This window comes from Fundulus heteroclitus, chromosome 7, assembly GCF_011125445.2.
Source record: "Fundulus heteroclitus isolate FHET01 chromosome 7, MU-UCD_Fhet_4.1, whole genome shotgun sequence".
NCBI classification, from domain to species: Eukaryota; Metazoa; Chordata; class Actinopteri; order Cyprinodontiformes; family Fundulidae; genus Fundulus; species Fundulus heteroclitus.
Window position 1 is genome coordinate 25,742,754 of NC_046367.1, and position 22,400 is coordinate 25,765,153.

Here is a 22,400-nt window from a genome sequence, read left to right on the forward strand (position 1 = left end):
AATAATGTTTAAGCTTTATGGGCAAAATCCTGACCTCTCTTGGAGGGTTTGGCAGAAAACCGCAACACAATTAGCCCACTTTCTGCAGATAATACTCCAAAAGTACTAAAAATGTGTATATGTGAAAACTTTTTGCTGTGAGGGTAAGTTAGAGTAAAAAATTAAATACTTCACAGAAGTTTTCAACTCTGAATGGAAAACCATAATTGTAAAAAAGCAGCAAAGCAGCACATAGTTACTTAAAGTTCTTTGTCCGACTTAGACAATACATTTGTGAAAAGCAGAGTCCTCTCTTGTCAAAATGAAACTCATTTATCTACAATTAAGAAGCCTAAATGCGTCTCTGGGTGGAAATACGGCTAAATATTCTGGCTTTAAAATTAGGCGAGCATTGATCATATTTTTTGATTTAACATCAGTGGCTAAGGAGTTTCTGACACATCACATGGCCACGTTAACTCAAAACTAGATCCACCAGAAGGGGACGTGTCACTTTAATTAGAGGCAACCAACAATGTTTGCAACATGTTACCTTGCTGTAACTTAAATATACAATGTGAAAAGATGAAGACATAGAAATGCAGTAAAAGAGGCGGTTATTAGTTTATTGACGCTGGATGTACCAAGATTAGTTTCTCTGAGAGTTCAGAAAACATCGTTTTCCTGTGGTCCAACATTTCATATTTTGTACAAATGTGGGGTTAGGCTTGAGAATAAAGGAAGCACTTCGGTTTCATGGTGAACATTCATTGCCCGGCCTTTCATTCACACGTGGAACAGCTCTCGATGCACACAAGTCCTCGCCACTGGCTCGTCCTTTTCTAGTATTTACAGAGCATCGCGGTACCGTTCAAGCCAAGCAGTCTGAATCAGGCACACAGCAGCAGCAGCATTTACCTGGTCCCTACTAGATAAGTTGCTCATTTCTCTCCTTTCAGACAAAAAAAAAAAAAAAATAGCCTGGCTATTCTACTTGGTAGAAATATTTAGATATTATAAAAAAAAAAGGAATTTAGTTAAAAATGCAGTTAACAGGCACATGTATAAAACGTATTTATACATTTAAAACCTTGCTGCCCTTTGAAACCTAAAAGACTAATAGTGCTTTTATCTGAACTGTACAAAAAAAAAACGTTCCTGCCAAAAACTGAACATAGACTCAGGCATCGCATCTCAACACAAATATATGGATATATCTCTATGTAGATGTATCTATATATATAGATACATCTATATAAAGATACAAATATATCTAAAGCTGCATACATTTGACTTTCATATTTCAGTTTGTGCATGACTGGCAAGAACTACATCATAATTGAAAGCAGATTTCAATAATTATGTTACAAGCATTTTAGTGGTAAAAATGTTAGGATATCTCTTTTGGTCACTTACCAACCTAGACATCCCCCATCATTCAGTTAAAACGGTTTAAGCTGGAGTTAATAAATGCATCTGAGAGAAAACGAGGAAAGAAATAAACCACAACACCTCTGGTCCTGTAAGGATGCTTCTGGCACGTCACGGTCTGAGCAGGAGAAGACCTGTGATCAACTGTCCAACAAAGGGACAAATAAACACTCGGGTTTAAATTTACATCAAAAGCACATTTACAGACCCTAATTAACTCGCTGTGCATGTCTCCGGATTGTAGAAGGAAAAAACAAAGCCAGAGCACCAGAAGAAAATCTGCACAGGTAGAAAAATGGTAGAAAACTCCACACAGGAAGTTCCCAGCTGGCTGATGCATTTAAGCGAACAGCGTTAACCACTGTTAATCTCCAGAAGGTCATGATTTTTCATAGTTCTTAATGGGGATGAGACTCGAGGAAAAAAGACTTAAATGTGAGTAAGCGGGTCTGATCAGCAGATGGAGTCACCCGGGACCGGCAGTCTTCCACTGCGCCGACCCTCCTTCTCTTTTTTCTCCCGCTGTTTTTCCAGCTTCTCCTGGGCTTTCCGCATGTCCTTCAGCTTCTTCTTGATAGTCGAACGGTCGCTTTGACTCGACACGCCAAGAGCCTTAAGGGAAGAAAACGTCATTTAAGCACTGAGACAAACTCCTCGTTACCTGCATAGATTTATAACAGGTCTAACTTGTGTTTGTTTTGCCAATTTCCTGTTACCCTTTCAAATAATATGAAACAGTGATCAACATAATTACAACCTATGACCACAAGGGGGCAGCAACTATGCGACCAGAGCAAAGTGATAGTGCACTGCTTGGAATACGAGGAGAAAAATGAATTATACTTAATTTTAATTGGAATATTTTAAGAGTACATTTGTTTTACCTTGAGTTTGTCACTGTCTAAGTGCAGCAGCTGCTGGCCATCGATTCCCTTTGCTGTGAATTCGGGTGTGTACTGGTCCATATTCATGCCCATTAACCAGTGACAGACCTGCTGATTGGTCCACTCGGAGATGGGCCGGTTCTGCCACTGATACTCCTTTCCAACAGGGACTGGCTCGTCGTCCAAGGTCTGCACAGAAAACTGCTATTATAGATGGCAGTAAAGCATAGAAGGACTGCTGCTTTTGATCCACGTCTTCACTCTAAATGTTTTTAGATGTGTTTTTTTATCTGTAAATTGGGCACCTGGTGACTATCAGCACTATTCTGCTACAGATATTTCCATTATATACAAAATGGTAAAAGATTGTAAACCATACACTAAGTTTCCATACACATTGTAGATAATAATATTCATTATTTGGGATCTTTTTTTCCACCCAGAGGGTGGAATAGTTATACAACGTACAACTACAATAAGGTGTAAAAACAAGAGCTGGGTGCTCAAGTGTGAATTCATTGTGGATTTTCTCTAATCCAAAAGGGTTAAAATCATACAAACAGGCTCAAATCTAAGTTTAGGCCCGTTTTTTTTTGGATATTTGTTAGCAAAACAAACTAAATTGGCTGTAAAATAATTCGCTGGGCGGTTCAAGAACAACCTAGGAGTCAACAAAGCTCAAGCCATCATAAGATGGAAACTATTCTCACAGGGTGCTGATCAAGAAAAAAAAAAGATATTTTTTAAATTAACACCTTGAAATTTGCAGCTAATTGACACTTTCTAGCTAAAAGAACATTTGTAGGTGAGGCTTTCGTACATGACTGTCAAGCATGGTGGAGGGAGCACTGTGCAAAAGAGGAAGGACAATCGAAAACAGAGGATTTCAAACATTTTCTAAAGAGAGCTTAAATATTCAGCCAGACTTAAATCAGTTTGTTGGTGCTTAGTTTTTTAAAAAAGGTGAGGTTTCTCTTTAAAGGGAATTTAACCCAGAACAGGAGGGGTTTGTGTCGAGTATATATGATTATGACCATACAGTCAAATAAAAATAATCCACAATAAATTAATATTTGTGCATCCAATTCCTGTTTTTAAAGTTTGTGTTAGTTGAACGTTGCATCAAGTCCCAAATCAATTTGCATGGTGATACTGAGTGTATGTAAACTTCTGGCCCAAACTTTATAAACCCCCCTCCCCAAAACTTAGTTTAGCAGCTCGTCACATTATGACTATTTCTATAGGAGAGCAGATCAGTACTAACAATGTGCACAAAGGTGGACCCATGTGGTGAGATAAAATGTACAAATGTTATAAGAGGACTTTAATTATCTTTAGAACACACAATCTAAATCTTTACCTTTCTATTAATGGTACACAAATGCAGCAAAGCAAATTTATCAATCTATTAAAAAAGTAAACTACAACATATCAAAGCCGGCAATCATTCCCTAAGCTAGTATGCAGAAAGAACCAGCGTGCATTTTTAGAAAACCACCCCAGAACTCTGCAAGTGCATGTTGACGTTTTCTCACTGAGCTGCAGAGACAAACTAGATGAGAATAAAAAGGTGAAACATCATCAAGCAAACAGGCAAAACAAAGAACACAGCTACACTAAAGCACAAGTATGTACGCACCATCAAAATCAGAGCTAGCTTTAGAAAAAGCCGAGCCGGCACGACAAACCAGCGTTAACACACACACACACACACACACACATGCAGCACTCATATTGTCTCGCTCCATTCATGGCTTAATCTGTGCCGTTAAAAGGGGGCCGAGGCTCAACGGGCATGCTTGAGAAAGTCCCCTTTCAGTTGCATCAAGGCGTCCCCCACACAGCTTTTGTGACAACAAGGAGAGCACTCACCTCGCTGGAAGAGAAGATTAAAGTGTGCGAGCGCCCAGACAGATCGGGTTCAGCGACTAACCCAGAGATGTCTGTACTGGGACTGGCAGGGCTAGAATCGTCTATGACTGAAAAACTCTGGAACAATGGGAAAGAAGGAACGCATTTACTGAAGCAGCATCACCAGACAGGGCCGTTTTTTTTTATGGGGGACTAAAACATGGTGAGACGAAGGATTACGGTGGTGGCGGTTAATGCTGATTATGTAGCGATTATGTGGCCTTAAGACGTGTGACAGGCAGAAAAATCAGGATCTACGGTGCACAATCACAAGCCACAGACAATCCACCACCAAAACTACACGAGGACCCTCTGAGCTACTAGAAGGCTACTTCTAACTACTGCCTGCCAAAAGAAAAAAAAAGAAAAACTAAATCCAGGTATGAGGTAATGTTTTCCCCTGACGGTAATTCAACAGTTTCAGAAATGTTTAGAAGTATTGACTTGTTACATAGTGCCTTGCAGAAGTATTTCTACCCCTTGTCCTGCTGCAAACACAAACTTACGCATTTTATTTGTATTTTCTGTGACAGACCAACACAGAGCTGCGCATTATTGCAAAGTAGCAAAAATCAAACCGTGTTTTCAATTTTTCTGCGTATAGAAATCTCAAAAGTGTCCCGGGCATTTACATTTATCCCCCCCTGAATAGAACCACCTGTCGCTGCATTACAGCTGCAAAAACGGAACTTAAAATAAGTAAAAATGTTCTTAAAATGAATGTATTTCTCCTTGATTTTAGCAGGTAAATAAGATGATTTGCCAATGGAATAAGATTTTTGCACTTAAAATAGGAACAACTCATCTCCATCATATTATTTCAAGTGAAGGATGTCTAATTATCTTATATTAGGGGTCAAAATACTCATTCCATTGGCAAATAATGTTATTCACCTGCTCAAATCAAGGAGAAATACACTAACTTTAAGAACATTTTACTTATTTTTAGATCAGTTTTTGCAGTGAGCTGCAGGTCTTCTTCATCAGTCCTGCACAACCAGAGACTTAAAACTTTAGTCTGATCTTTGCTAAATTAATCAAGTTGAGACAGATTTGAGGAACAGAATCTGTATTAAGTCTTGCCATGGAGGCTCAATAGATTTAGGGCTGGACTTTGACTGGGACCTTCTAGTATATGAAGATGCATTGAGCTAAACCAGAGTCTATTGGCTGCTTGACGGTGAACATCCAGCCCAGGATAGTCCTGTATTTAGCTCCATCTATCATCACGTCAACTCTGACTGGTCTTTTTTCACATGTCTGTAAAAACTGCAAACAGGACCTCTTGTTGCTTTCTGTCATCAAATTGTCATTTTTCCAGAGCAGCTGTTTCTATAGTGAGACTAAATTACAAACAGGCGGACTCTATGGACTAATGAGGCGTCTTCTTGGGGCAATTAGCTGCGATGGATTTATTTAAGGGCAACAGTGTGCAGGGAGTCAAATGTAGCTGCTGGTGCCACACTTCTCATATTTATCTGCAAAACAATGTATCCTTCCACTGTATAACATGCACTACTTTGTGTTGCCTGAAATAAAATGTATTTATAAAAAGTGGTGTGAATACATTTGCAAGGTACAGCAAGTCTTCTTCTAAGGCAGCAAGGGGGATGGAAATAAATTAGAGGAATGGGAATAACAGCCAAACAGGGTTTTGTGCAAAGTGACTCCATAAAAAAAAAAAAGCATAAAAACTGTCGACACACCAAGTTAGTCAGAAGGCAAACGTGTTATAATTATTTAGACATAAAAATCTAAGAGCTTTTTCCAATTGCCCTCTCAAGTCTGTAAAATTACTCGAGTTGTTTGTTTTCCCAATAAATCTGAAGTCTTTCTTAAAATAAATTAAAGGGGGGAAAATATGGGTCTGGTTAGATTTTAAAACTTTACCACATACCCACTACAAAGCAAGTAGGGAATTATTTAAGGGATGTTTAATGTTAAAATATCCAAGGCTGACTTTGTTAGTAATACACTACTGCGTGATTTAGAGTCAAAGGAATAAACAAAAATGTGGATACTGTACCAAATCTAAAGAGCGACTGAATAAAGAGGACCAGGAGAGATTTGTCTGTTTGAAGAAAACATGGTCAACAGAGACTCGTCAGGAAGCAGCAAAAAAAAAAAAAAAAAAAAACAGCCACAGAATCAAAGGCGTTGCTCAGTTTTGTACGGTTACAGCTTCAGCTCATTACGAGGGAATCATGGGAACAGCAGCACACCAAGGCCTGCGGCAGTCAGGCTGCAAACTAATACTGTAAAACTTCTAATACAGACAGATTGATGCTGTCAGGACTTTTTCTCCAATAATAAAAGCTGAAACATTTATTAAAGGGATCCACAATTAGTTGAACATGTTGGCCTACACATGTTATAATTTTCCTATTAACTTAAAAATTGCGGTTTGTGATACGTAAAACCTGATATTTACTTCATAAATTGTATATTACTGGTTATATTTTTCACCCATGGAGGCCACCACTTTCTCACCTGCATACTGGGTTAACGACACGATTAGGTCCTACTGGACTGGAACCTACAGAGTTATCAAAGTTATTTTTTTTATTGCATTAAGTTTCACTGGTGTAAATTTAGATAATGCCACACGGTGTCGCTGTTGGCTGTAATTTCAAAACAAAAAACAGAAACATCAAGGTTTGTCTTCATCGCTTCCCTCATGAAAAAAAAAAAGAAAAAAAAAGCGCAATAGGGAAAAAGTCGAATAAGACAACTTCTGAAGGAGCCACATTTGTGCTCCCAACACTTTTCTCCAGGAGACTTTGAGTCATTTTTACCAAACAAAACTGATGAAGGAGCAAAAAGGTGGGCGTTACCCTCGCAGGCTAAAACCAAATGTGCCGATTATTTAAGCGCCTAATTTACCCAGAATGTGTTGTAACATAAACAACATGGCAACATCTGTTGGACAATGTTTTATTTAAATAAACTAGACTTATTTTTACATTTTAAATAGATATTTATCAAATAAAGTCTATTGTTACAACTTATCGTGGATCCCTTAATACACATATAAACAGGTCACGCCTGACCACTGATGAGGAGCTGCACGGTACCATGTGAGGAAAAAGCACCAATCAGAGCAGCGTTACCAAAAGCTTCCTTATTTCCTCTTACAGGTCCAAACATTGTGCCTCGGGAGGTGAGGACTGTTTGGAGTGCCAGGAAACAGGAAGTAATCCTGACATTATGAGTTGGGATAGTTTTACACACAATAAATGGGCACTAAAGGACAGGAAGAGGACTAATCTTCAGGATAAAGATCAAAAATCTAAAACTATTGTGGAGCCTACAATTAATTTTAAGTAAATTCACAAAAAAGATGCCTACTTTATTTTTGCGATCCTGGCTTTGCTCGCTGCTGGTTTCATTTGCAGTGTACGGCAGGCTGCTGCTGGAGGAGGACGGCTCTCTGTCCCTGTCTTTGTCTCCGAACCAGGAGAACGGCATACAGGTGGGGACAGAGGTCATGGACTCTGCAGGAGACAGGTTCCCTCCAGATTCCTCTAGCAGCTCCGCAGACCCCCTGGACATCACATTAGTAGTGAGATGCAGTTTTGATAATCTGCCATCAAGAATGATGCCAGATTTTCATGTGGGTAGCAAAGTTAGGACTGAACGTTTCAGGAAGTCAATTCAATAAGTGAAACTCGTATGGCATAGGTTCTTTACGTACACAGTTACATATTAGGGGTGGGTATTGCCAAAGAAGCCACGATCCGACTCTATCACGATGCATCACGATACTTCAATTATTGTGATGTATCGCGATGCATTGCTATATTTTCACTGAACACTGGCTGTGTATGATCTGGATAGTGTCTTCAATTGATACATAACTGAAAGCAACTGAATTCATACATAGCTGTATTTATTGAAACTACTTTTGGAGGTATTGCCATAAAACAAATATTACCGTTACTGGAGTGGACACACTGACAAAAAGTGCTTAGGATTTATAAAACTTAAAATAACAAAATAAGGATAATCAGTGTCGTTTACTTGGCCTCAGTGGTCCTTTAAACCAGTGAAGTTGTATTCCACTTGTTTTTGGCTGATATTCGCCAACCATTCATGCAATGTTATTTATTAATTTTTTTAAATTAATAATCGATACTTGGCATCAAGAATCGATGGAGTAGATTGTGAAAATTAGAATCGCGATGCATCGTCATGACGATTATTTTGCACACCCCTATTACATATGTCATGTGTTTTTCTGTTCATTTAGAGACGTTTAGCTTAAAACTAACAAAATATCAAAATTCAGTTTTTCAGAAAATGTCAATATTATACAAGACCAATGAAAGTTTTATTTTTCTGCTGAAATTTGCACCATGCAATGCCTGGTTGGGGCTCCTATTGCATGAATTGATGCTTTAACGCCGCGGCTCTGCTCAGACTCAAGGCTATGTACACCCTGTTGCACTTTACGCTACATTTATTCAGTCATTTATTCATATACTGACACTGGTGAGCAACATTGTAGCCACAGCTGCCCTGGAGCAGACTGACTGAAGCAAGGCCGCCATACAATCAGCACCGATGGGCCCAGTATCTTCACACAACTGAGAAAGCTGGAGCGAGGGCTTTGAACCAGCAACCCACCAGTTACAGGACAAACTCATAGCTCCTGAGCCCCATGTCACCCCAATAGCATTCCTTCTTAAAATACCTTTTATCGCGCCTATTTAATATTGTTTTTTGGTGATGAACTAAATTTAGCGTTTTTATTAACTAAGCAAGGATCTTGTAAAAGAACAGAAATAAACTCTTGCACTATGTCACCGTTTACCAATTCTAAATAATACAAGTTTCACTATTGGAACTGAATTGCTGAAAGAAATGAACCTTTTGACGATATTTTAATTAATTGTGATGTGCCTGATTGAATCAGGACGTCGGGTATAAATTATATAACCTTGTGATATTAATGTTTAATATTGGCAGAGAAGTACCTGCTGTCCAAAGAAGCTCTCAGCGCCTCTTTTTCTTTGTCTTTCTTCCCTTTGCCGCCCGACTTCCGAAGGCCTCTGTTTTGATCAAAGATATTAACCCTAAACAAAAAGCTGAGATCTTGGCTACAACTGATTGGTGAATGAGTAAAGTACTTACCCAAAATCTGGAAATCGTCTCTTAGGTTTTGCTGCTGTGGGCTCGGCGAGCTCCTCTGTAACAAAGCAGGGAGCAACAGCCTTTAGCGAGAAGGAAAAAGCCTCTGCTACTGCAGACATTAACTTTGCTTCTTGCGTACCTTTGAGCTCCTTCCCTTTGCCTTTGGATTCTCTCTTCTTAACGCTGCGCATGAAACCGGAGGGAGAGTGTGGCGAGGAAGCGTGTTTAGGAGAAGACAGCGAAGGACTGCTTTCAACGCTGTCCCCCAGTGACGGCGACAGAGACGGGCTGCTGGAGAGCTCCGCTTTGCTCCTGGAAGCGTCTCTGGCCTCGACCGGGTCGTCTTTCTGTCCGTTTCCAGGATAGCTGGCGCTGACGGGGAGGGTCAGGCTCACGGCAGACTCCTGCTCCTCCTGCTCGTCCTCCTCTTCAGCTTCCTGTAGGGACCGGGCTAATTACTTACAAGGACAATACAAGGAAGGGGGGAGTAAAAAGCTGTTTATGTAGCAGAGAGCTCTGGTTAGCTGTGTCTCTATGATAATATCGCTCTATTGTCTTCAGACTAAATTAAGAATGGGTTCTACTGTGTTGCACAGCCTGCTGGTATATTTAGAGGATTAGGAGACCCAAATTCACAAAATCCCACCTTCATTGGAGGTGTGCTGCTCATACACTGAGGAGGTAGAAGGCATTTTTTTTTTTTGTTTGAGCTGGGAAAAAACCTAGAATAATTAAAGAGAGCTTCAGACCTGAGAATGATGAGAGGGGCCAGCGAGGCATTCCTTTAGTTTGTTTCGAGACGGAGCCTGTCGCTTGCTCATCTGAGCCAGCCGGCATTTTGCTCTCTGAGCGCTGGTGTCCAAGCGCGCAGTTTCAGGGACCAGCTCAGTCCAGTCTTGCTCTACAACAGGAAACACACACACACAGTGCGGTTATACGGCGCTGTGATCCTTTACAGACTTCTAGGTTTTTCAAATATTTTTTACTAAGAAATATCTCAGATGAAAGACATTTTAATATGGGACAAAGATAACCAGAGTAAATACCAAAAAAAAAAAAAAGAAAAAAGGTTTTAGATGATAATTTGATTTGTGACGTCTTTCTTCTGCCAAAGAGTTCTCGTTTCGTCTCATTCAGTTCAATTCAAAAACACCATTACTAAAAATATAAACTTGAATTTTGCTATAATTTGTATTCTGCAGGTTTTTGATCTTTAACATAATCCCTTCTGGCTTGAAGGAGTCTCCTCTGAAGATAGTTTCTCTGTCTGCCACTTTGCTTTGCATTCACTCTGCAGCGTTCCTGACCAAGGCATCAGTGTCTATAGCAGGAGTTCTGGAGTGGCACCTATTGCTAGTTTTCTTTCCAGAGCTTCTGGAATATTTTGGTTTCTGTCTCTGAGATCCTGTGGCTCTTTTTCAATTTCTCAATACTTCTTGTGCCAGTTCTTGGAACTTGAAAGTGCCACTGTAACTTTTCCTGCTTTGTGAGCATTTTCAACTCATTCGCTCCTCTTCTGTTTATTTTTTTCTTAAGGGAATAAAGATTTTTATGGAATTATTTTACATCTATTTGCAAACAAAAATGTCCAAAATAAACCAAAGGCATTTGAAAAAGGCTATGTTGACATTTGTTGCTCTGATTAAAAGCACTAGACTTTCAAGGGAGGATATATTTGTTATACAACTGAAAATATATTCACTCACAACCCTGTTAAAGATTTGGAAAAAAAACAACTAAATGAACTAATCTTTAATAGAAAGTAGATTTTAGAAAGATCCAACATTTTGTAAATGGTAAAAAAGAAAAAAGGTAAAAATATCTTAATATTAATATTTATAGTTAACAAAATCTCTATTGCAACACTTTTTAGCACACAAAAGAATGTGTATAAAATTAAAGGAAATCTACACTTTACATTTTTAGGATGATTAGAGTTTCTTGAGACTTAATTTGTAATCCACAATTTCCTGTTTCAATTGTGTATAAATATAACGTGACAGAGGCCCGTTTCTCTTGGCTACTTTGCAAATAGAATAGACAAGAGAACAGGCCTCTCAGTAGGGCAGGTGTGATTGATACGTTTTCATAAGTAAATAAATGACCAAAAAAGGTAGTGAGTTGTCTAAACATAGCCATATATACAACAAAAGTGCTAATTTTAAAGTCTGAAACAGATTAAACTTTGAAAACTGGAGCCACATTTATTACAGAAACTCTCTTAACCACAGTAGCTAATGAACAGTGCTGCAGCGGCTGAGTTTAATAAAGCTGAATATGACAGAGATTAATGATTAAGAGATAACCAAAAAAAAATAAAAATAAAGGTTAAGATCTCCTTTTCAGGAGTCCACTGGAAATACCCAACCAGGAATGGAAAACGTGTGGTAAAACAGTAATGTCTGAAATTCCTACCTTTAGTTAGAACCAGATATACGTTTACCACAAAAATGAATATAACACAGTTTTCTAAGTGCACAACCTAAACATCACAGCTATTAACTAGAGTTAACCACGTCTTGGTTTAAATCCCTCCTGAACAACAAGCTCTGAGCTCAAGTCACGCGTCAAACATCTCTGCCGTACTTCACATGAAGACAACAATCCCACTTAAATTCAATTTTACACAAGCTGCTCAAAATCCCTCAAAACCATAATTGTTCTAAGCCCCATGTCAAAAGTGCCATAATGAAAACTCACTGCAGGTAAATGATTAAATCTTTAGTTTACATACGGCACCCATCTGCTTTAGGGCCGGCATTCGTCAGAACAGTTAACCCGTCTCTGTAAAGTCAACGCTGAAACCTGTGATGCCTTTTAACCTTAGCTGGGAGGAAAAAAGCAATTTACATGCATTTGTTTACACTGGGAATTGCCCAAGTCACAGACGACTGCGATGCCAGATGCTCACATGCCAGACGCCAAAGCCTGACACCGCCAACCTACAGTTCGGCCCCAAAATTATTCATGGCACTTTGGTTTAAAAGTAACATTTTAATTTCATCAACGTCTTTCAGGCGGCTGGAAGTAATATCTATATATTGCAGAGGGTCAGCCAGAGGCCCGACTTGAATCTGTGGACTCTAAAGATTAGGCTGATGACAAGGAGGTCTTCCAACCTCTGATTTCATGCTGGTCAGTGATTCAAAGAAGCGTCTACCTGCTGTAAAGCCAGCAAAGATTTATATCTTTGTCACATGAAATCTACTAATAAAACCCTGAATAAACTGATTTTTGTTTTCAAAATTGATTCTCCTTTTATACCGAGTTACCAAGGTTTGGGTACATGGTAGGAAAGGTCAGCTTTAGAACCGGCCACAGACTGACCGGACCATTTCCCTGGGTTTATTGCAGATTAAACCCTGGAGCTTTGAATATGGACATCGTGGCATTCATGGTCATGCAGCCATGAAATTTACTGCTCTGTGGTGGATGCCTTCAAGAAAAAGAAAAAGTCCTGCTATGAAAATAAGTGGAAGCGCCGTGAAGCCAGTTTCTAGGTTTAATCTCAGCGTGCCACTGTACCTAACAGTGAATCAACAGATTGTGAGTTATTGACTGAGTCTTGGCTGCTGAGTCTCTCTTCAGCAGCAGAGTCCAGACCAGTCTGATCCTCCACGACTGAAGCGCCTCTGGACTCCAGGGCAGCAATCTGTGGACGAAAGCAAAAGTCATGGTCGTGTTTACTTCGGTGACAGCAGACGGTTAACGGGGACATGAGGATTCATTGTCTGACCAGGAGTCTTACCCTGTTCTGCAAACTCTCCAGCTGCTCCTTGTACTGCTTGTCTTTTTCGTCTAGCATCCTTTTCAGTTCCTCCTCTTTCTTCACAAAATCTATCTCTCTGTTGGGGATATGAAAAAAAAGTGCCATTTGTTTGATAAACATGCAGACTTTTGCCTGATTGTAAAACCCACAACAATCCAACAATGTCTGTTTTTGTTAAAAAAAAAAAAAAGCACACAGAATAAACAAATCTAACATCAGATGTCAGCTGGAGAAAGAAACTAAACTCACTTTTGCTGGTAGTCCTTGATCAGCTTCTTGGCCTTGTTGTACTTCTTGTCCAGGGCCTCATACTGAGCCTGATTCTCGGCTAATTGTTCGTTCACACTCTTGCACACAGCCTGGGCTTCCAGCCAGTAATTCTCCAGCTTTAGGATTTTGTCGTTGCTCTCCTCGATTTTTTGCTCCATTGCCGATTGCCTGTCTTCCCACAGAGATTTGTCCTCCTCTGATTTCCTTAGCTGCAAAGAGAACACAACCCTTACACAACAGATTTACAGAAATTCATTCGCTGTTATTGGCAGACTCCTAGTTTTGAAGCAGGCCGTACGTTACGTGCGATATAAAACAGTAACGTAGGGTAAGAAATAATAAAAACCGTCCCATCTACACAGCATAATACGGACCGGAGCCACTACATACAGCTCCTTGCAAAAGCATTCACACCACTTGAACCTGTACACATTTTGTCACATTACAACCAAAAAGCTTGAACGTATTTTATTGGGATTTTATGTGATAGACTGACACAAAGCAGAGCACAGTAATAAAGTATAAGACAAATGCATGAAATATCATCAGTAAAGGATGTCTGCACACCTAGCATGACATGGCGACCCTACTAACCCACACAGGTAAGGATAGGAAGAATCAGAGAAGAAGCCGAGAGGTTCATGGTAACTCTGGAGGAGCTGCAGAGATTAATGACTCAGGTGAAGATGAAAAAAACAAATAAAATCAGCACACAGGTCAACTATTAGCGGTGAACTTCACAAATCTGTACTTTATGCAAAAGTGACAAGAAAGCAATTGCTGCAAAAAGCAATAGGAAGATGCAATAGACCATTTGTGAAGTAAATACCACAAATCCCCCTGAACACACCGTCCTCACAATGAGACACGATGGTGCCAGCATCATGCTGTGGGGGGCTTTACTTCAGAGAGAAAGGGAAGCGTGAGCCCAGAGAAAACCTGTATGTTAAAGATTTGAGATCAGGGAAGAGTTTACCGTCTGAAATGTCCGTGCTATGATAGCCCAGCCAAAGTCCAACATCACAACTGAAACTCTGTAGCCAGACTTAAACATCAGTTCACAGACGCTCGTCATAGAATCCAAATGATATTAAACTATTTTGCTATGCAGAATTGATACACATTGCCATCTCTTGATGTGTAAAAGCTGGTAGAGCATCAAAGTTGCAGCTATAATCGCAGCTAAATGGGTTCCTACAAAGTATTGACTTAGGTGGGTTAGGCATGCCACACCTTTGGGATTTGCATTCATAAAGATGTTTGAAATCATGGAGTCCTTCAGCTTCACAACTATGTCCCTCTTTGTGTTGGTCTAGCAGATAAAATCCCAATAAAATATTATTGAAGTTAAGATTCAGATACTTTTGCGGGTAGCTGTATTTGAGAATGTACTTCCTTTAAAAACAAAATATAACCCTTAAAATGTTCTCATCCTACCTGTTCCTTCAGCTGATTTATTTCAGCCACAGCAATGCTGTGCTTCAGTTGCAGCTATGGGAAATCATGAAAATTAGAGATCTCACATTTGACAAAACAGATCATTTATAAATAAGCAGAAGCATATATATTTAAGAAGAGAGAAGGGATTAGCTGTACCTCTTTGAACTTGAAGGCCATCTGAGAGCTGTTCATGTCCTTTGGCAGGAACAAGGCCTCAGAATCGGGCAGCTCAAACACCTCCACATTTCTCCCAGGCGAGAAATTGGACCCCAGAATTCTCTCTTCTAGTATGTCGTCGTCGTCCTCATACCTCTCCTCCTAAAGACATCGCTTACTGTGAGCTCAAACACACCTTAATGGTCTCATTCAGGTTGAACATTCATTCACCAACACTCCAATGTTTACCCCTTGCCTAGAGGAAACATCTTGACCAGTGTGTCTAATGCAAACAACATCGGGTTGGTCCACAGGAGTCACTTTAGCAGGTTCATGGCAATGAAGGCAACTATGAGCAACACACTCAATAGATAAAGACTATGACCACACTTGTACATTTGTCTGCTCTAATAAAGCATATTTAATCTTTGCGTAGTCTCAACGTTGCAAAATTCGACTCCTGCGGTGGCTTGTAGTTCAGAAAACAAACATTTCAGCCAGTCTGACGGACAGATGGCAGCTGAGTGAACGTTTCCAGCAGCAGAATTGTGACACATGGATTACTCAGAGGCAGCTGCTAATTTCCTGGATGATCCAAGAGGGATTGGTCTGGGAGCAGCAAAGTGGCTGAACTGCGCAAACGCAATTACTGCATTATCATAATTACAGGATTTACTCGTGTAAACATTTTTTTTTTTTTTACACAGCGTTGGGGAAAGCAATGCCTGACCGGTCCGAGGGCCGCTCTGTTGACGACTTACCTCCTCTGTGGAGTGATCGTAGGGATCGTCCAGGTTCTGCTGCTGCTGGTTCCTCTCCTGCTCCAGCGTCTCGCTTATGAGTCGGGCCACCTCGCTCTGAGTTCCTGGCTTCTCTCGACCAATCAGAAACCTGTTTTTTTTTTTTAACAGGGAAGCATACTGTACAATGTAGCATTATACATGATGTTTTGAATACTCACACTGCATTGCCGTTTGTGTCTCATAGTGCAATATGCAAACTAGAAATGTGTTTTTGAACAGACTTTCTAATGTGTGGCCGTTAAATTTGCCTATGAATCTTTATCGTAGCACATTCAACAGGATCTTGGACTTAGAACAAATAAACCTTGTCTCTCCTCTCTGAACATTTTTTCTCAACTAGCTTATTTAATTATAGTGAGAAAACAGCAGCACAGTCTTGCTGCCAGCAGGATATTTAGATGAGGGTTGCTTTGAGGGTAGAGGAGGAGTTGAACTCACCTCACTGTGCCTTTGGTGTTCTTTAGGACAGTAGCAGCAAACAGCTGGGTTACTCCCACCAGACTGGTCCCATCCACTTCTACTATCTGGTCATTCACCTGTATCCTACAGAAAGAGAAAGCAAAATCTGAGAGGAAGATTTCTCAGTCCGCTTGCGTTCTGAGAAGGTTTGAACCCCGCAGACTGCCACTATGGATCCCTGAGCATGACCCGTACCCACGGATTACTTCCCAGTAGAGATGCTCCGGTCCAGTTTTATCCGATCCAATCAGATACCTGGGCTCAGCATATCAGCCGATCCGGATCCGATACTTGAATTAATGAACTGTATACATTGCCATGTGAGTGAAGACATCAGATGTGACATAAACATATTTTAAGAAAAAAAAAAAAAAGGTCTGCATCTTCTTTAGCATGGTGCTTTTTGAGCTGCTTATTTAAGTTTCTGGTGTTGAATTGATCAACTTTATCACCACCCTCGCAATTTTCATGTTGCAGATGCTGCATGTTGCAGTCGGACCTTTTGGTGTATCAACTTTGAAATGTTCCCAAATATCAGACTTGGCTCAGTCCGACGCTTGCTCCATGTTGCTCTGTGTTTGCGCATCACTGAGTGAAGACGTAACCGGCATTAAAAACAGAATTGAAGTGACTAGATAGCTGTAACTGTATTGTTGTGTATGATATTAATAAAAAAAAAGAAATGACTGGATCAACGTCATTCATCCAATATCTGATCTAGTTAATTAGTCAATATCGGAGCAGATATCCGATCCGGGTATCGGGTCGGTGCAGCTCTACCACCGGACGCTGTAATAAGCTTCCCACTGATCCCTAAGGGATGGGCGAAATGCAAAAGACAAATGTTGTTGCAACATACAATTGCATTGACAAAAAGATTTCTTCCTCTTCTAAAGAACCTCATTTTTGTAGGGATTTGCACAGATTTTCAACACAAAGCAGAATTTCCCAAATTAGCTCCAAAGGAAGGATTAAACTACTTTCCCTTACATTTGAGTCTCTCTCTCTCTCCATTATACACCGAGTGTTATAATTCAGGTGAGGGAAAAACAAGGAGTGTCTATTGTGACAGCTAACAACTACTTGAGTGCAGGTGGAGGGCACAACGGCACACTTTGAGCGTTTACTTACCGTCCGTCTTTCTCAGCTGCTCCATTCTCAGTTATTGTTTTCACAAAAATGCCAAGTTTTTCCAAACCCTGGTCAGCTCCGACTCCCATTCCTATGATGCTGATCCCAAGCCCGTTGTCTCCTGGTGGCAGAGAAAATTCATGATGATGATGATTTAGCAGAACGGAAAGGAGGAACCTACAGCAAAGCTTCATTCCAGTTTTATAGTAAATATATTGTAAAGGAAAATGCCTGATTTTTGACTTCAGAGAAAACAAACCTGAAACTGTAACGTTGTGATATTAAAGCATACATAAAATGCAGAAATAAATATATATAAACGCAGAAATGTGAGAACCAGCTGATCAGAAAAAAATGATCAGATGATTTTTGATCCTTTAACAAATAAGTGCTACCAGGTCAATCTGACCCTTCTGTCCTGAAGTGTTTAATGAGGGAAGAAGTCTCAAAGTTAGATATTTTCAGTGCTGTGTTTTAAATAAAGACTGAGAGGTAAGAAGCTATAAGAAAGGAAACTATTTTCTCTGACATATGGGGACCTGTTTTTTGGTTGTTAAGCAGATAACAAATAACTCAGCTCGTTAAGCTGCTCGTTAAGCTTAAAACCGCTCCGCCATGGAACATGCTGAATTTACAAATGTTGGGAGAATTTAGGAAACTTCAGACATTATGGTCTCAGGGACTAGAGTTTTACCACTCTTAGGTTTAAAAATGTTTAATTAATAATTGTACGGTCTCTGTTTTAAAAGAATTGTAAATCCATGTTTAACAGTAACTACTTTCCCACGCAGATGGCTTTGCTGCAGAGTAGAAAACACATTTTGAAAGCTGATCTCATTTTTTGTTTCGTTACAATTCAAGGTTACAAAGAGAAGCGATATAAGGCGAAATTCCTATCGGCACAAAAAAATTCTGGTCAGCAGCTTGTAAAATATAGTTTTATTCTTATTTTTCCTAACATGTTCCTCCTGAGTTAACTTGCTCAACACCCTAAAACAATAGTTTCGCCTCACCCTTTTCAATCTCCACAGGAAACACGTCCATTTTCTCCACTCTCTTCTCCAGCTCGTACTCCGCAGACGCTGCGACTGGGTCCACGTCGTCATTGCGCCGATCATAATCCTCATTGGAGAAGGTACTGAAGACCTGTGCAAATCAGAACATTAAGTTGTTTACGTGGATGACAGGGTGCTTACTCTTTTTCCAAATTAAAATTCCAGACTTTTTCCAGACTTTTTTAAAACTGATATTTTTTTTCCCAAGACCTTAACTTTATGTACTTCTATACTTGTGTGCCTACTGCCTACTTCATTGGTTGAGATTGTACAAACTGTGTTTATTAGAAATGTTAATTTTTATAGTCTAGCATTTAATGAACAAATGCATTATTCACAGTAAATTATGCTTTTACTGATGAAAACGTTTCAAAACATGAAAATCACAAGTACATGAATTTCACATCAAACAAGTGTTTGATTCCATTAGGCTAATACAGTACGTGACTTAGTAAAATTATAGTTTTATAGCCTACCTTCCTATTTCTCATTTCACAATGCCTTTGAGCATACTGTAAAATTCTACCATACATTTTTTTCCCATACTTTATTAAGACAAAATTCAAGACTTTTCAAGGTCTGGAAAACAGTGTTTCAAAATTCCATACTTAAGACTTTCAAGACTTGCGCAAGCACCCTGATTCTAGTTTTTACACATTTCTTTCTCAGCAAGAGGGAAACATTTATATTTTGGCTTTTATTGAAAACAAAAAGGTGGAACTGCACTCATAATCTAACCTGTTCAGAGAAAAATGAGGTACTCGGTGAACCTGCTTTAACATCTGCAGATGGATGGATAATGATCGGGACCACCAACACTGAAATTCCAGCTTTTCTTTCTTTTGAGCATATGTAGTCGCCTAATTTCTACTCATCTGTCTGGGGAGAGTGCTGCTTCGCATCTCTGTCAGATGAAATGACACAAACCATGAAAGGAATTCCCTAACGATACGCTGCAGAGATCTCAGAAGTTGTGAAATTTGCAGGCGGGTTTTTCTCAAAGCATGGGACGCATCTCAAAAGGACTTCTGCTTGCAATTAGACAGAACAGACATGCGGTAGAGATGATGATCATGAGGCACTGTGGAAAGTGGGGCACAGCTGTGGAGAGGTAATCAAGCAAAGATGGATTTATATATATAGTATTCCTCACTGTGAGGGGGAAAAAAATACATTTTGATTATAAGCAATTGCACAGTATATTAGATTCGCGTTTCATCATAAACAACAAGCTAATGCCGGTCACGCCAAGCGAGTATTCTCGCATCAAAGCCCTGATCCTGCAGGATCACATTGTTTCTGCACACTATGGGGGGACTGGTCCTTTAAAAGCTTGTTTCTCTTTTGTTAATACTTTTCTATAAACCTGGAGGGGAAGGCGGCTTACAAAGAAAAACACACAACCTTTAACCCTTTAAAGCAGTGTTGATTTTATAAACATTAGTCTTGAGCATATAGTCTGAAGCAGCTTAGATCCGTTCCTCCGACGCGCAGCAGAGAAAGAGCAGAATAATTTGTCCAATCTTTTCCCGGACTTCAGACCGCAACGAAAACATAAACAAATCTCGAGACGGCCTTCAAGCGGCACAACGATCCCGAGCGTATTTCAAAGTTCAACAAACGGCTTGGTTTCAGAAAATGTCCTGGAACATAGAGCGGCCATCAAAGCCATCGGAAAGGAGCGCCGCAGAGAATCGTTGGTGGCAAAACCCAGAAGTATTGCTGGACTGGAGGTCCATGAGAAGTGGGCCAAGGTTCCCCAGGAATGCTGCCAGACGCGGGTGTTTAGCTCAGCATCATGCAATGGGTCCTGCTAAGCACTGAAGGTTTATCTGAGGAAAATTTTAATTTATAAATGTTGGATTTTGTTTTTTCACTGTACATAATTGAAAAAAATATATCTTTTTTTTTTTTACTGAATGTTTTCACATGTTGGAATTTTTTTTTCCCCCCTCTCACAGCCGGAGAAAATCCTCGTCACTGCAACGCTTCCTCTGGCGTGACAGAAAATGGACGTTAAAGCGTAGGAATGATGGGGTGGAACATTTTAGCTGTTTTTTAAAAGGCTAACTTTTTAAAACTCTTAGTTTACATTGATGCCCGTTAACTGGTCCCTGCCTATAGACGCGACAATGATATAATTGTTGCCGGGTTGTTGGAAAGCAGCGGATCACTTTGAAGAAGTGGCTGAATGAGAAAGTACAGCTGTGGAGACGAGGCCTCCACTGGAGGATCATTCATATTAGTTTTATTTTGCTACAATGAAAAAAGGTAGAAAATGTAAACTTTCAATATAAACTACATAAAAAAAAGTATACTGAAAACTAGGGGTTCACAGTTTTTGAAATTAGATTTTATAGACTTTATGAGACTGCCCAGGGTTAAGGAACCAACCAGAATAAATGGTCGGATAGTGGAGTGTGTAGACAACTACAAACACCTTGGCAGCATCATCGACAGCAAACTAAGTTGTGATGCTGTGTATAAAAACGCGACAGAAAGACGCTCACTGTGTTTTACAATCAGTGATTTCCTTTAGCCTGTTGTCCTAGTTTAGTAAACTAAAAACTCACTGGATCAGATTGTGAGGCAGATCAGAATGCCTGCAGGTGAAACCAAAAGGTACAGAGGCAGTTTTGTTCCTTCAGCCATTAAGACCCTGAACAACACAACAGGCTATTTGTAGACTAATCGTTTTAAATTATGCACGGCCTTCCTAATCTATTTATTTAATTATTTATTGGCCCAGCTTTTTTGTATTGTTTTTATTGATATGGTGGTTTTTACTCTGTATTCTGATATCAACAGTATTTTAATGGTACCTTTATGTACTTTTTATCTATAGCTCTACGCCTGGAGCACTTGCTGTTGTTTTTACTCTTACGTCATCGTCTTCTGCCAAGCAAATCTACCCTCGGGTACAAATAAAGTTACCTTGACCTTATGGTTTAAAACGTTAAAAGTACATTTTTAAAGTACAACTTTAAAAGTACATATAGAACTGACAAGATTCAGTTGGATTTTTTTCCCCCAGTAGTATAGGCAGGCAGATCAAAAGACTGGAAAGATGGATTAAACAATATAATCCACCTGAAAACTGTCAATGTTAATGTTTAGAAATGTCTAAGTTAGTCCATTTTACTTACTATAAATAAGACGACCTCATTATGACGTTTTTGGTCTCACCGAGTGTAGCTGCACATCTATTTAGATTAATTTTCACAAGATTTAAAAAAGTACTAAAGATGCTTGTCATGAAGGGGTTGAATTATTTAAGGTGAGCAGTAGTAGTCATTAAAATGGCATTTATTATTTTTGTGGCACTAGTGGTGCCTTTATTTGACAGGGGGGCAGACCTGCAGCAAAGGTCCACAGGCCGGGATTCAAACCCAGAACAGTGGTGTGGAGAAATTAGGTCTCCGAGCTTAGCTTGTATACTCTACCCCTGCAACATACAGCACCATAAAAGGGCATCTTATGTTTCATTTGCAGAGATTACTTATGAAATCAGTTGCCTTAGGCAGTTTACATTGTCCTTGTTTGGGCATCTTATAATAAACATCTGTTAGTTTGGAGAATTTGCCAATAGACCCATTTTGCAGCGCCGCTTTGATCTATTTTAGGCGCAGCTGTATATAATAAAATACTAAAACAGGTTAATGTGGACAGCAAAGATAAAATAATGATTTGTAACCTCCTATATTATTCCTTGACAGATGCCAATAACTATAAAACGTGTGTATGAAATAAAACAATGTCATCCAATTGAGTGAAGCTGAGGTAAAAATTGCACAGAAGTCTGGTTTAAGCCAACTATTCTCATACTTTGCTAAAATATCATTTGGTTCAGTACAACTGTGACTACTCTGACAAGCTATTTAACTAAAAATAAAAACATGTTTTTGCTATTTTTAAACTATTGTGAAACGAACAAAAGAATAAAAACCAACAAACTCCGTTCAGCTTAAAAAAAAAAAAA

At 39.5% G+C, this 22,400-nt stretch overlaps 1 protein-coding gene across 4 annotated transcripts in view; it reads right to left on the reverse strand.

Moving 5' to 3' along the window:
* Nucleotides 1-579: 579 nt before the first annotated feature.
* Nucleotides 580-22,400, reverse strand: part of LOC105921411 (neurabin-1) — a 39,831-nt gene continuing 18,010 nt past the window's right edge. Inside the window, exons 2-19 of one of the 4 annotated variants that reach the window (XM_036139300.1) lie at nt 18,380-18,512; nt 17,367-17,487; nt 16,215-16,319; nt 15,735-15,864; nt 14,974-15,135; nt 14,815-14,868; nt 13,357-13,586; nt 13,087-13,183; nt 12,864-12,990; nt 10,088-10,239; nt 9,478-9,775; nt 9,339-9,393; nt 9,182-9,256; nt 7,554-7,749; nt 6,232-6,276; nt 4,167-4,283; nt 2,295-2,483; nt 580-2,022 (exon numbers count right to left, since the gene is read on the reverse strand). In XM_036139300.1, coding sequence (XP_035995193.1) covers nt 1,864-2,022; nt 2,295-2,483; nt 4,167-4,283; nt 6,232-6,276; nt 7,554-7,749; nt 9,182-9,256; nt 9,339-9,393; nt 9,478-9,775; nt 10,088-10,239; nt 12,864-12,990; nt 13,087-13,183; nt 13,357-13,586; nt 14,815-14,868; nt 14,974-15,135; nt 15,735-15,864; nt 16,215-16,319; nt 17,367-17,487; nt 18,380-18,512 — 2,445 coding nt within the window. In that variant the 3' untranslated portion in view covers nt 580-1,863. The remainder of the gene's footprint in view (nt 2,023-2,294; nt 2,484-4,166; nt 4,284-6,231; nt 6,277-7,553; nt 7,750-9,181; nt 9,257-9,338; nt 9,394-9,477; nt 9,776-10,087; nt 10,240-12,863; nt 12,991-13,086; nt 13,184-13,356; nt 13,587-14,814; nt 14,869-14,973; nt 15,136-15,734; nt 15,865-16,214; nt 16,320-17,366; nt 17,488-18,379; nt 18,513-22,400) is intronic. The other 3 variants (XM_036139299.1, XM_036139301.1, XM_036139302.1) reach the window with 3 other exon arrangements.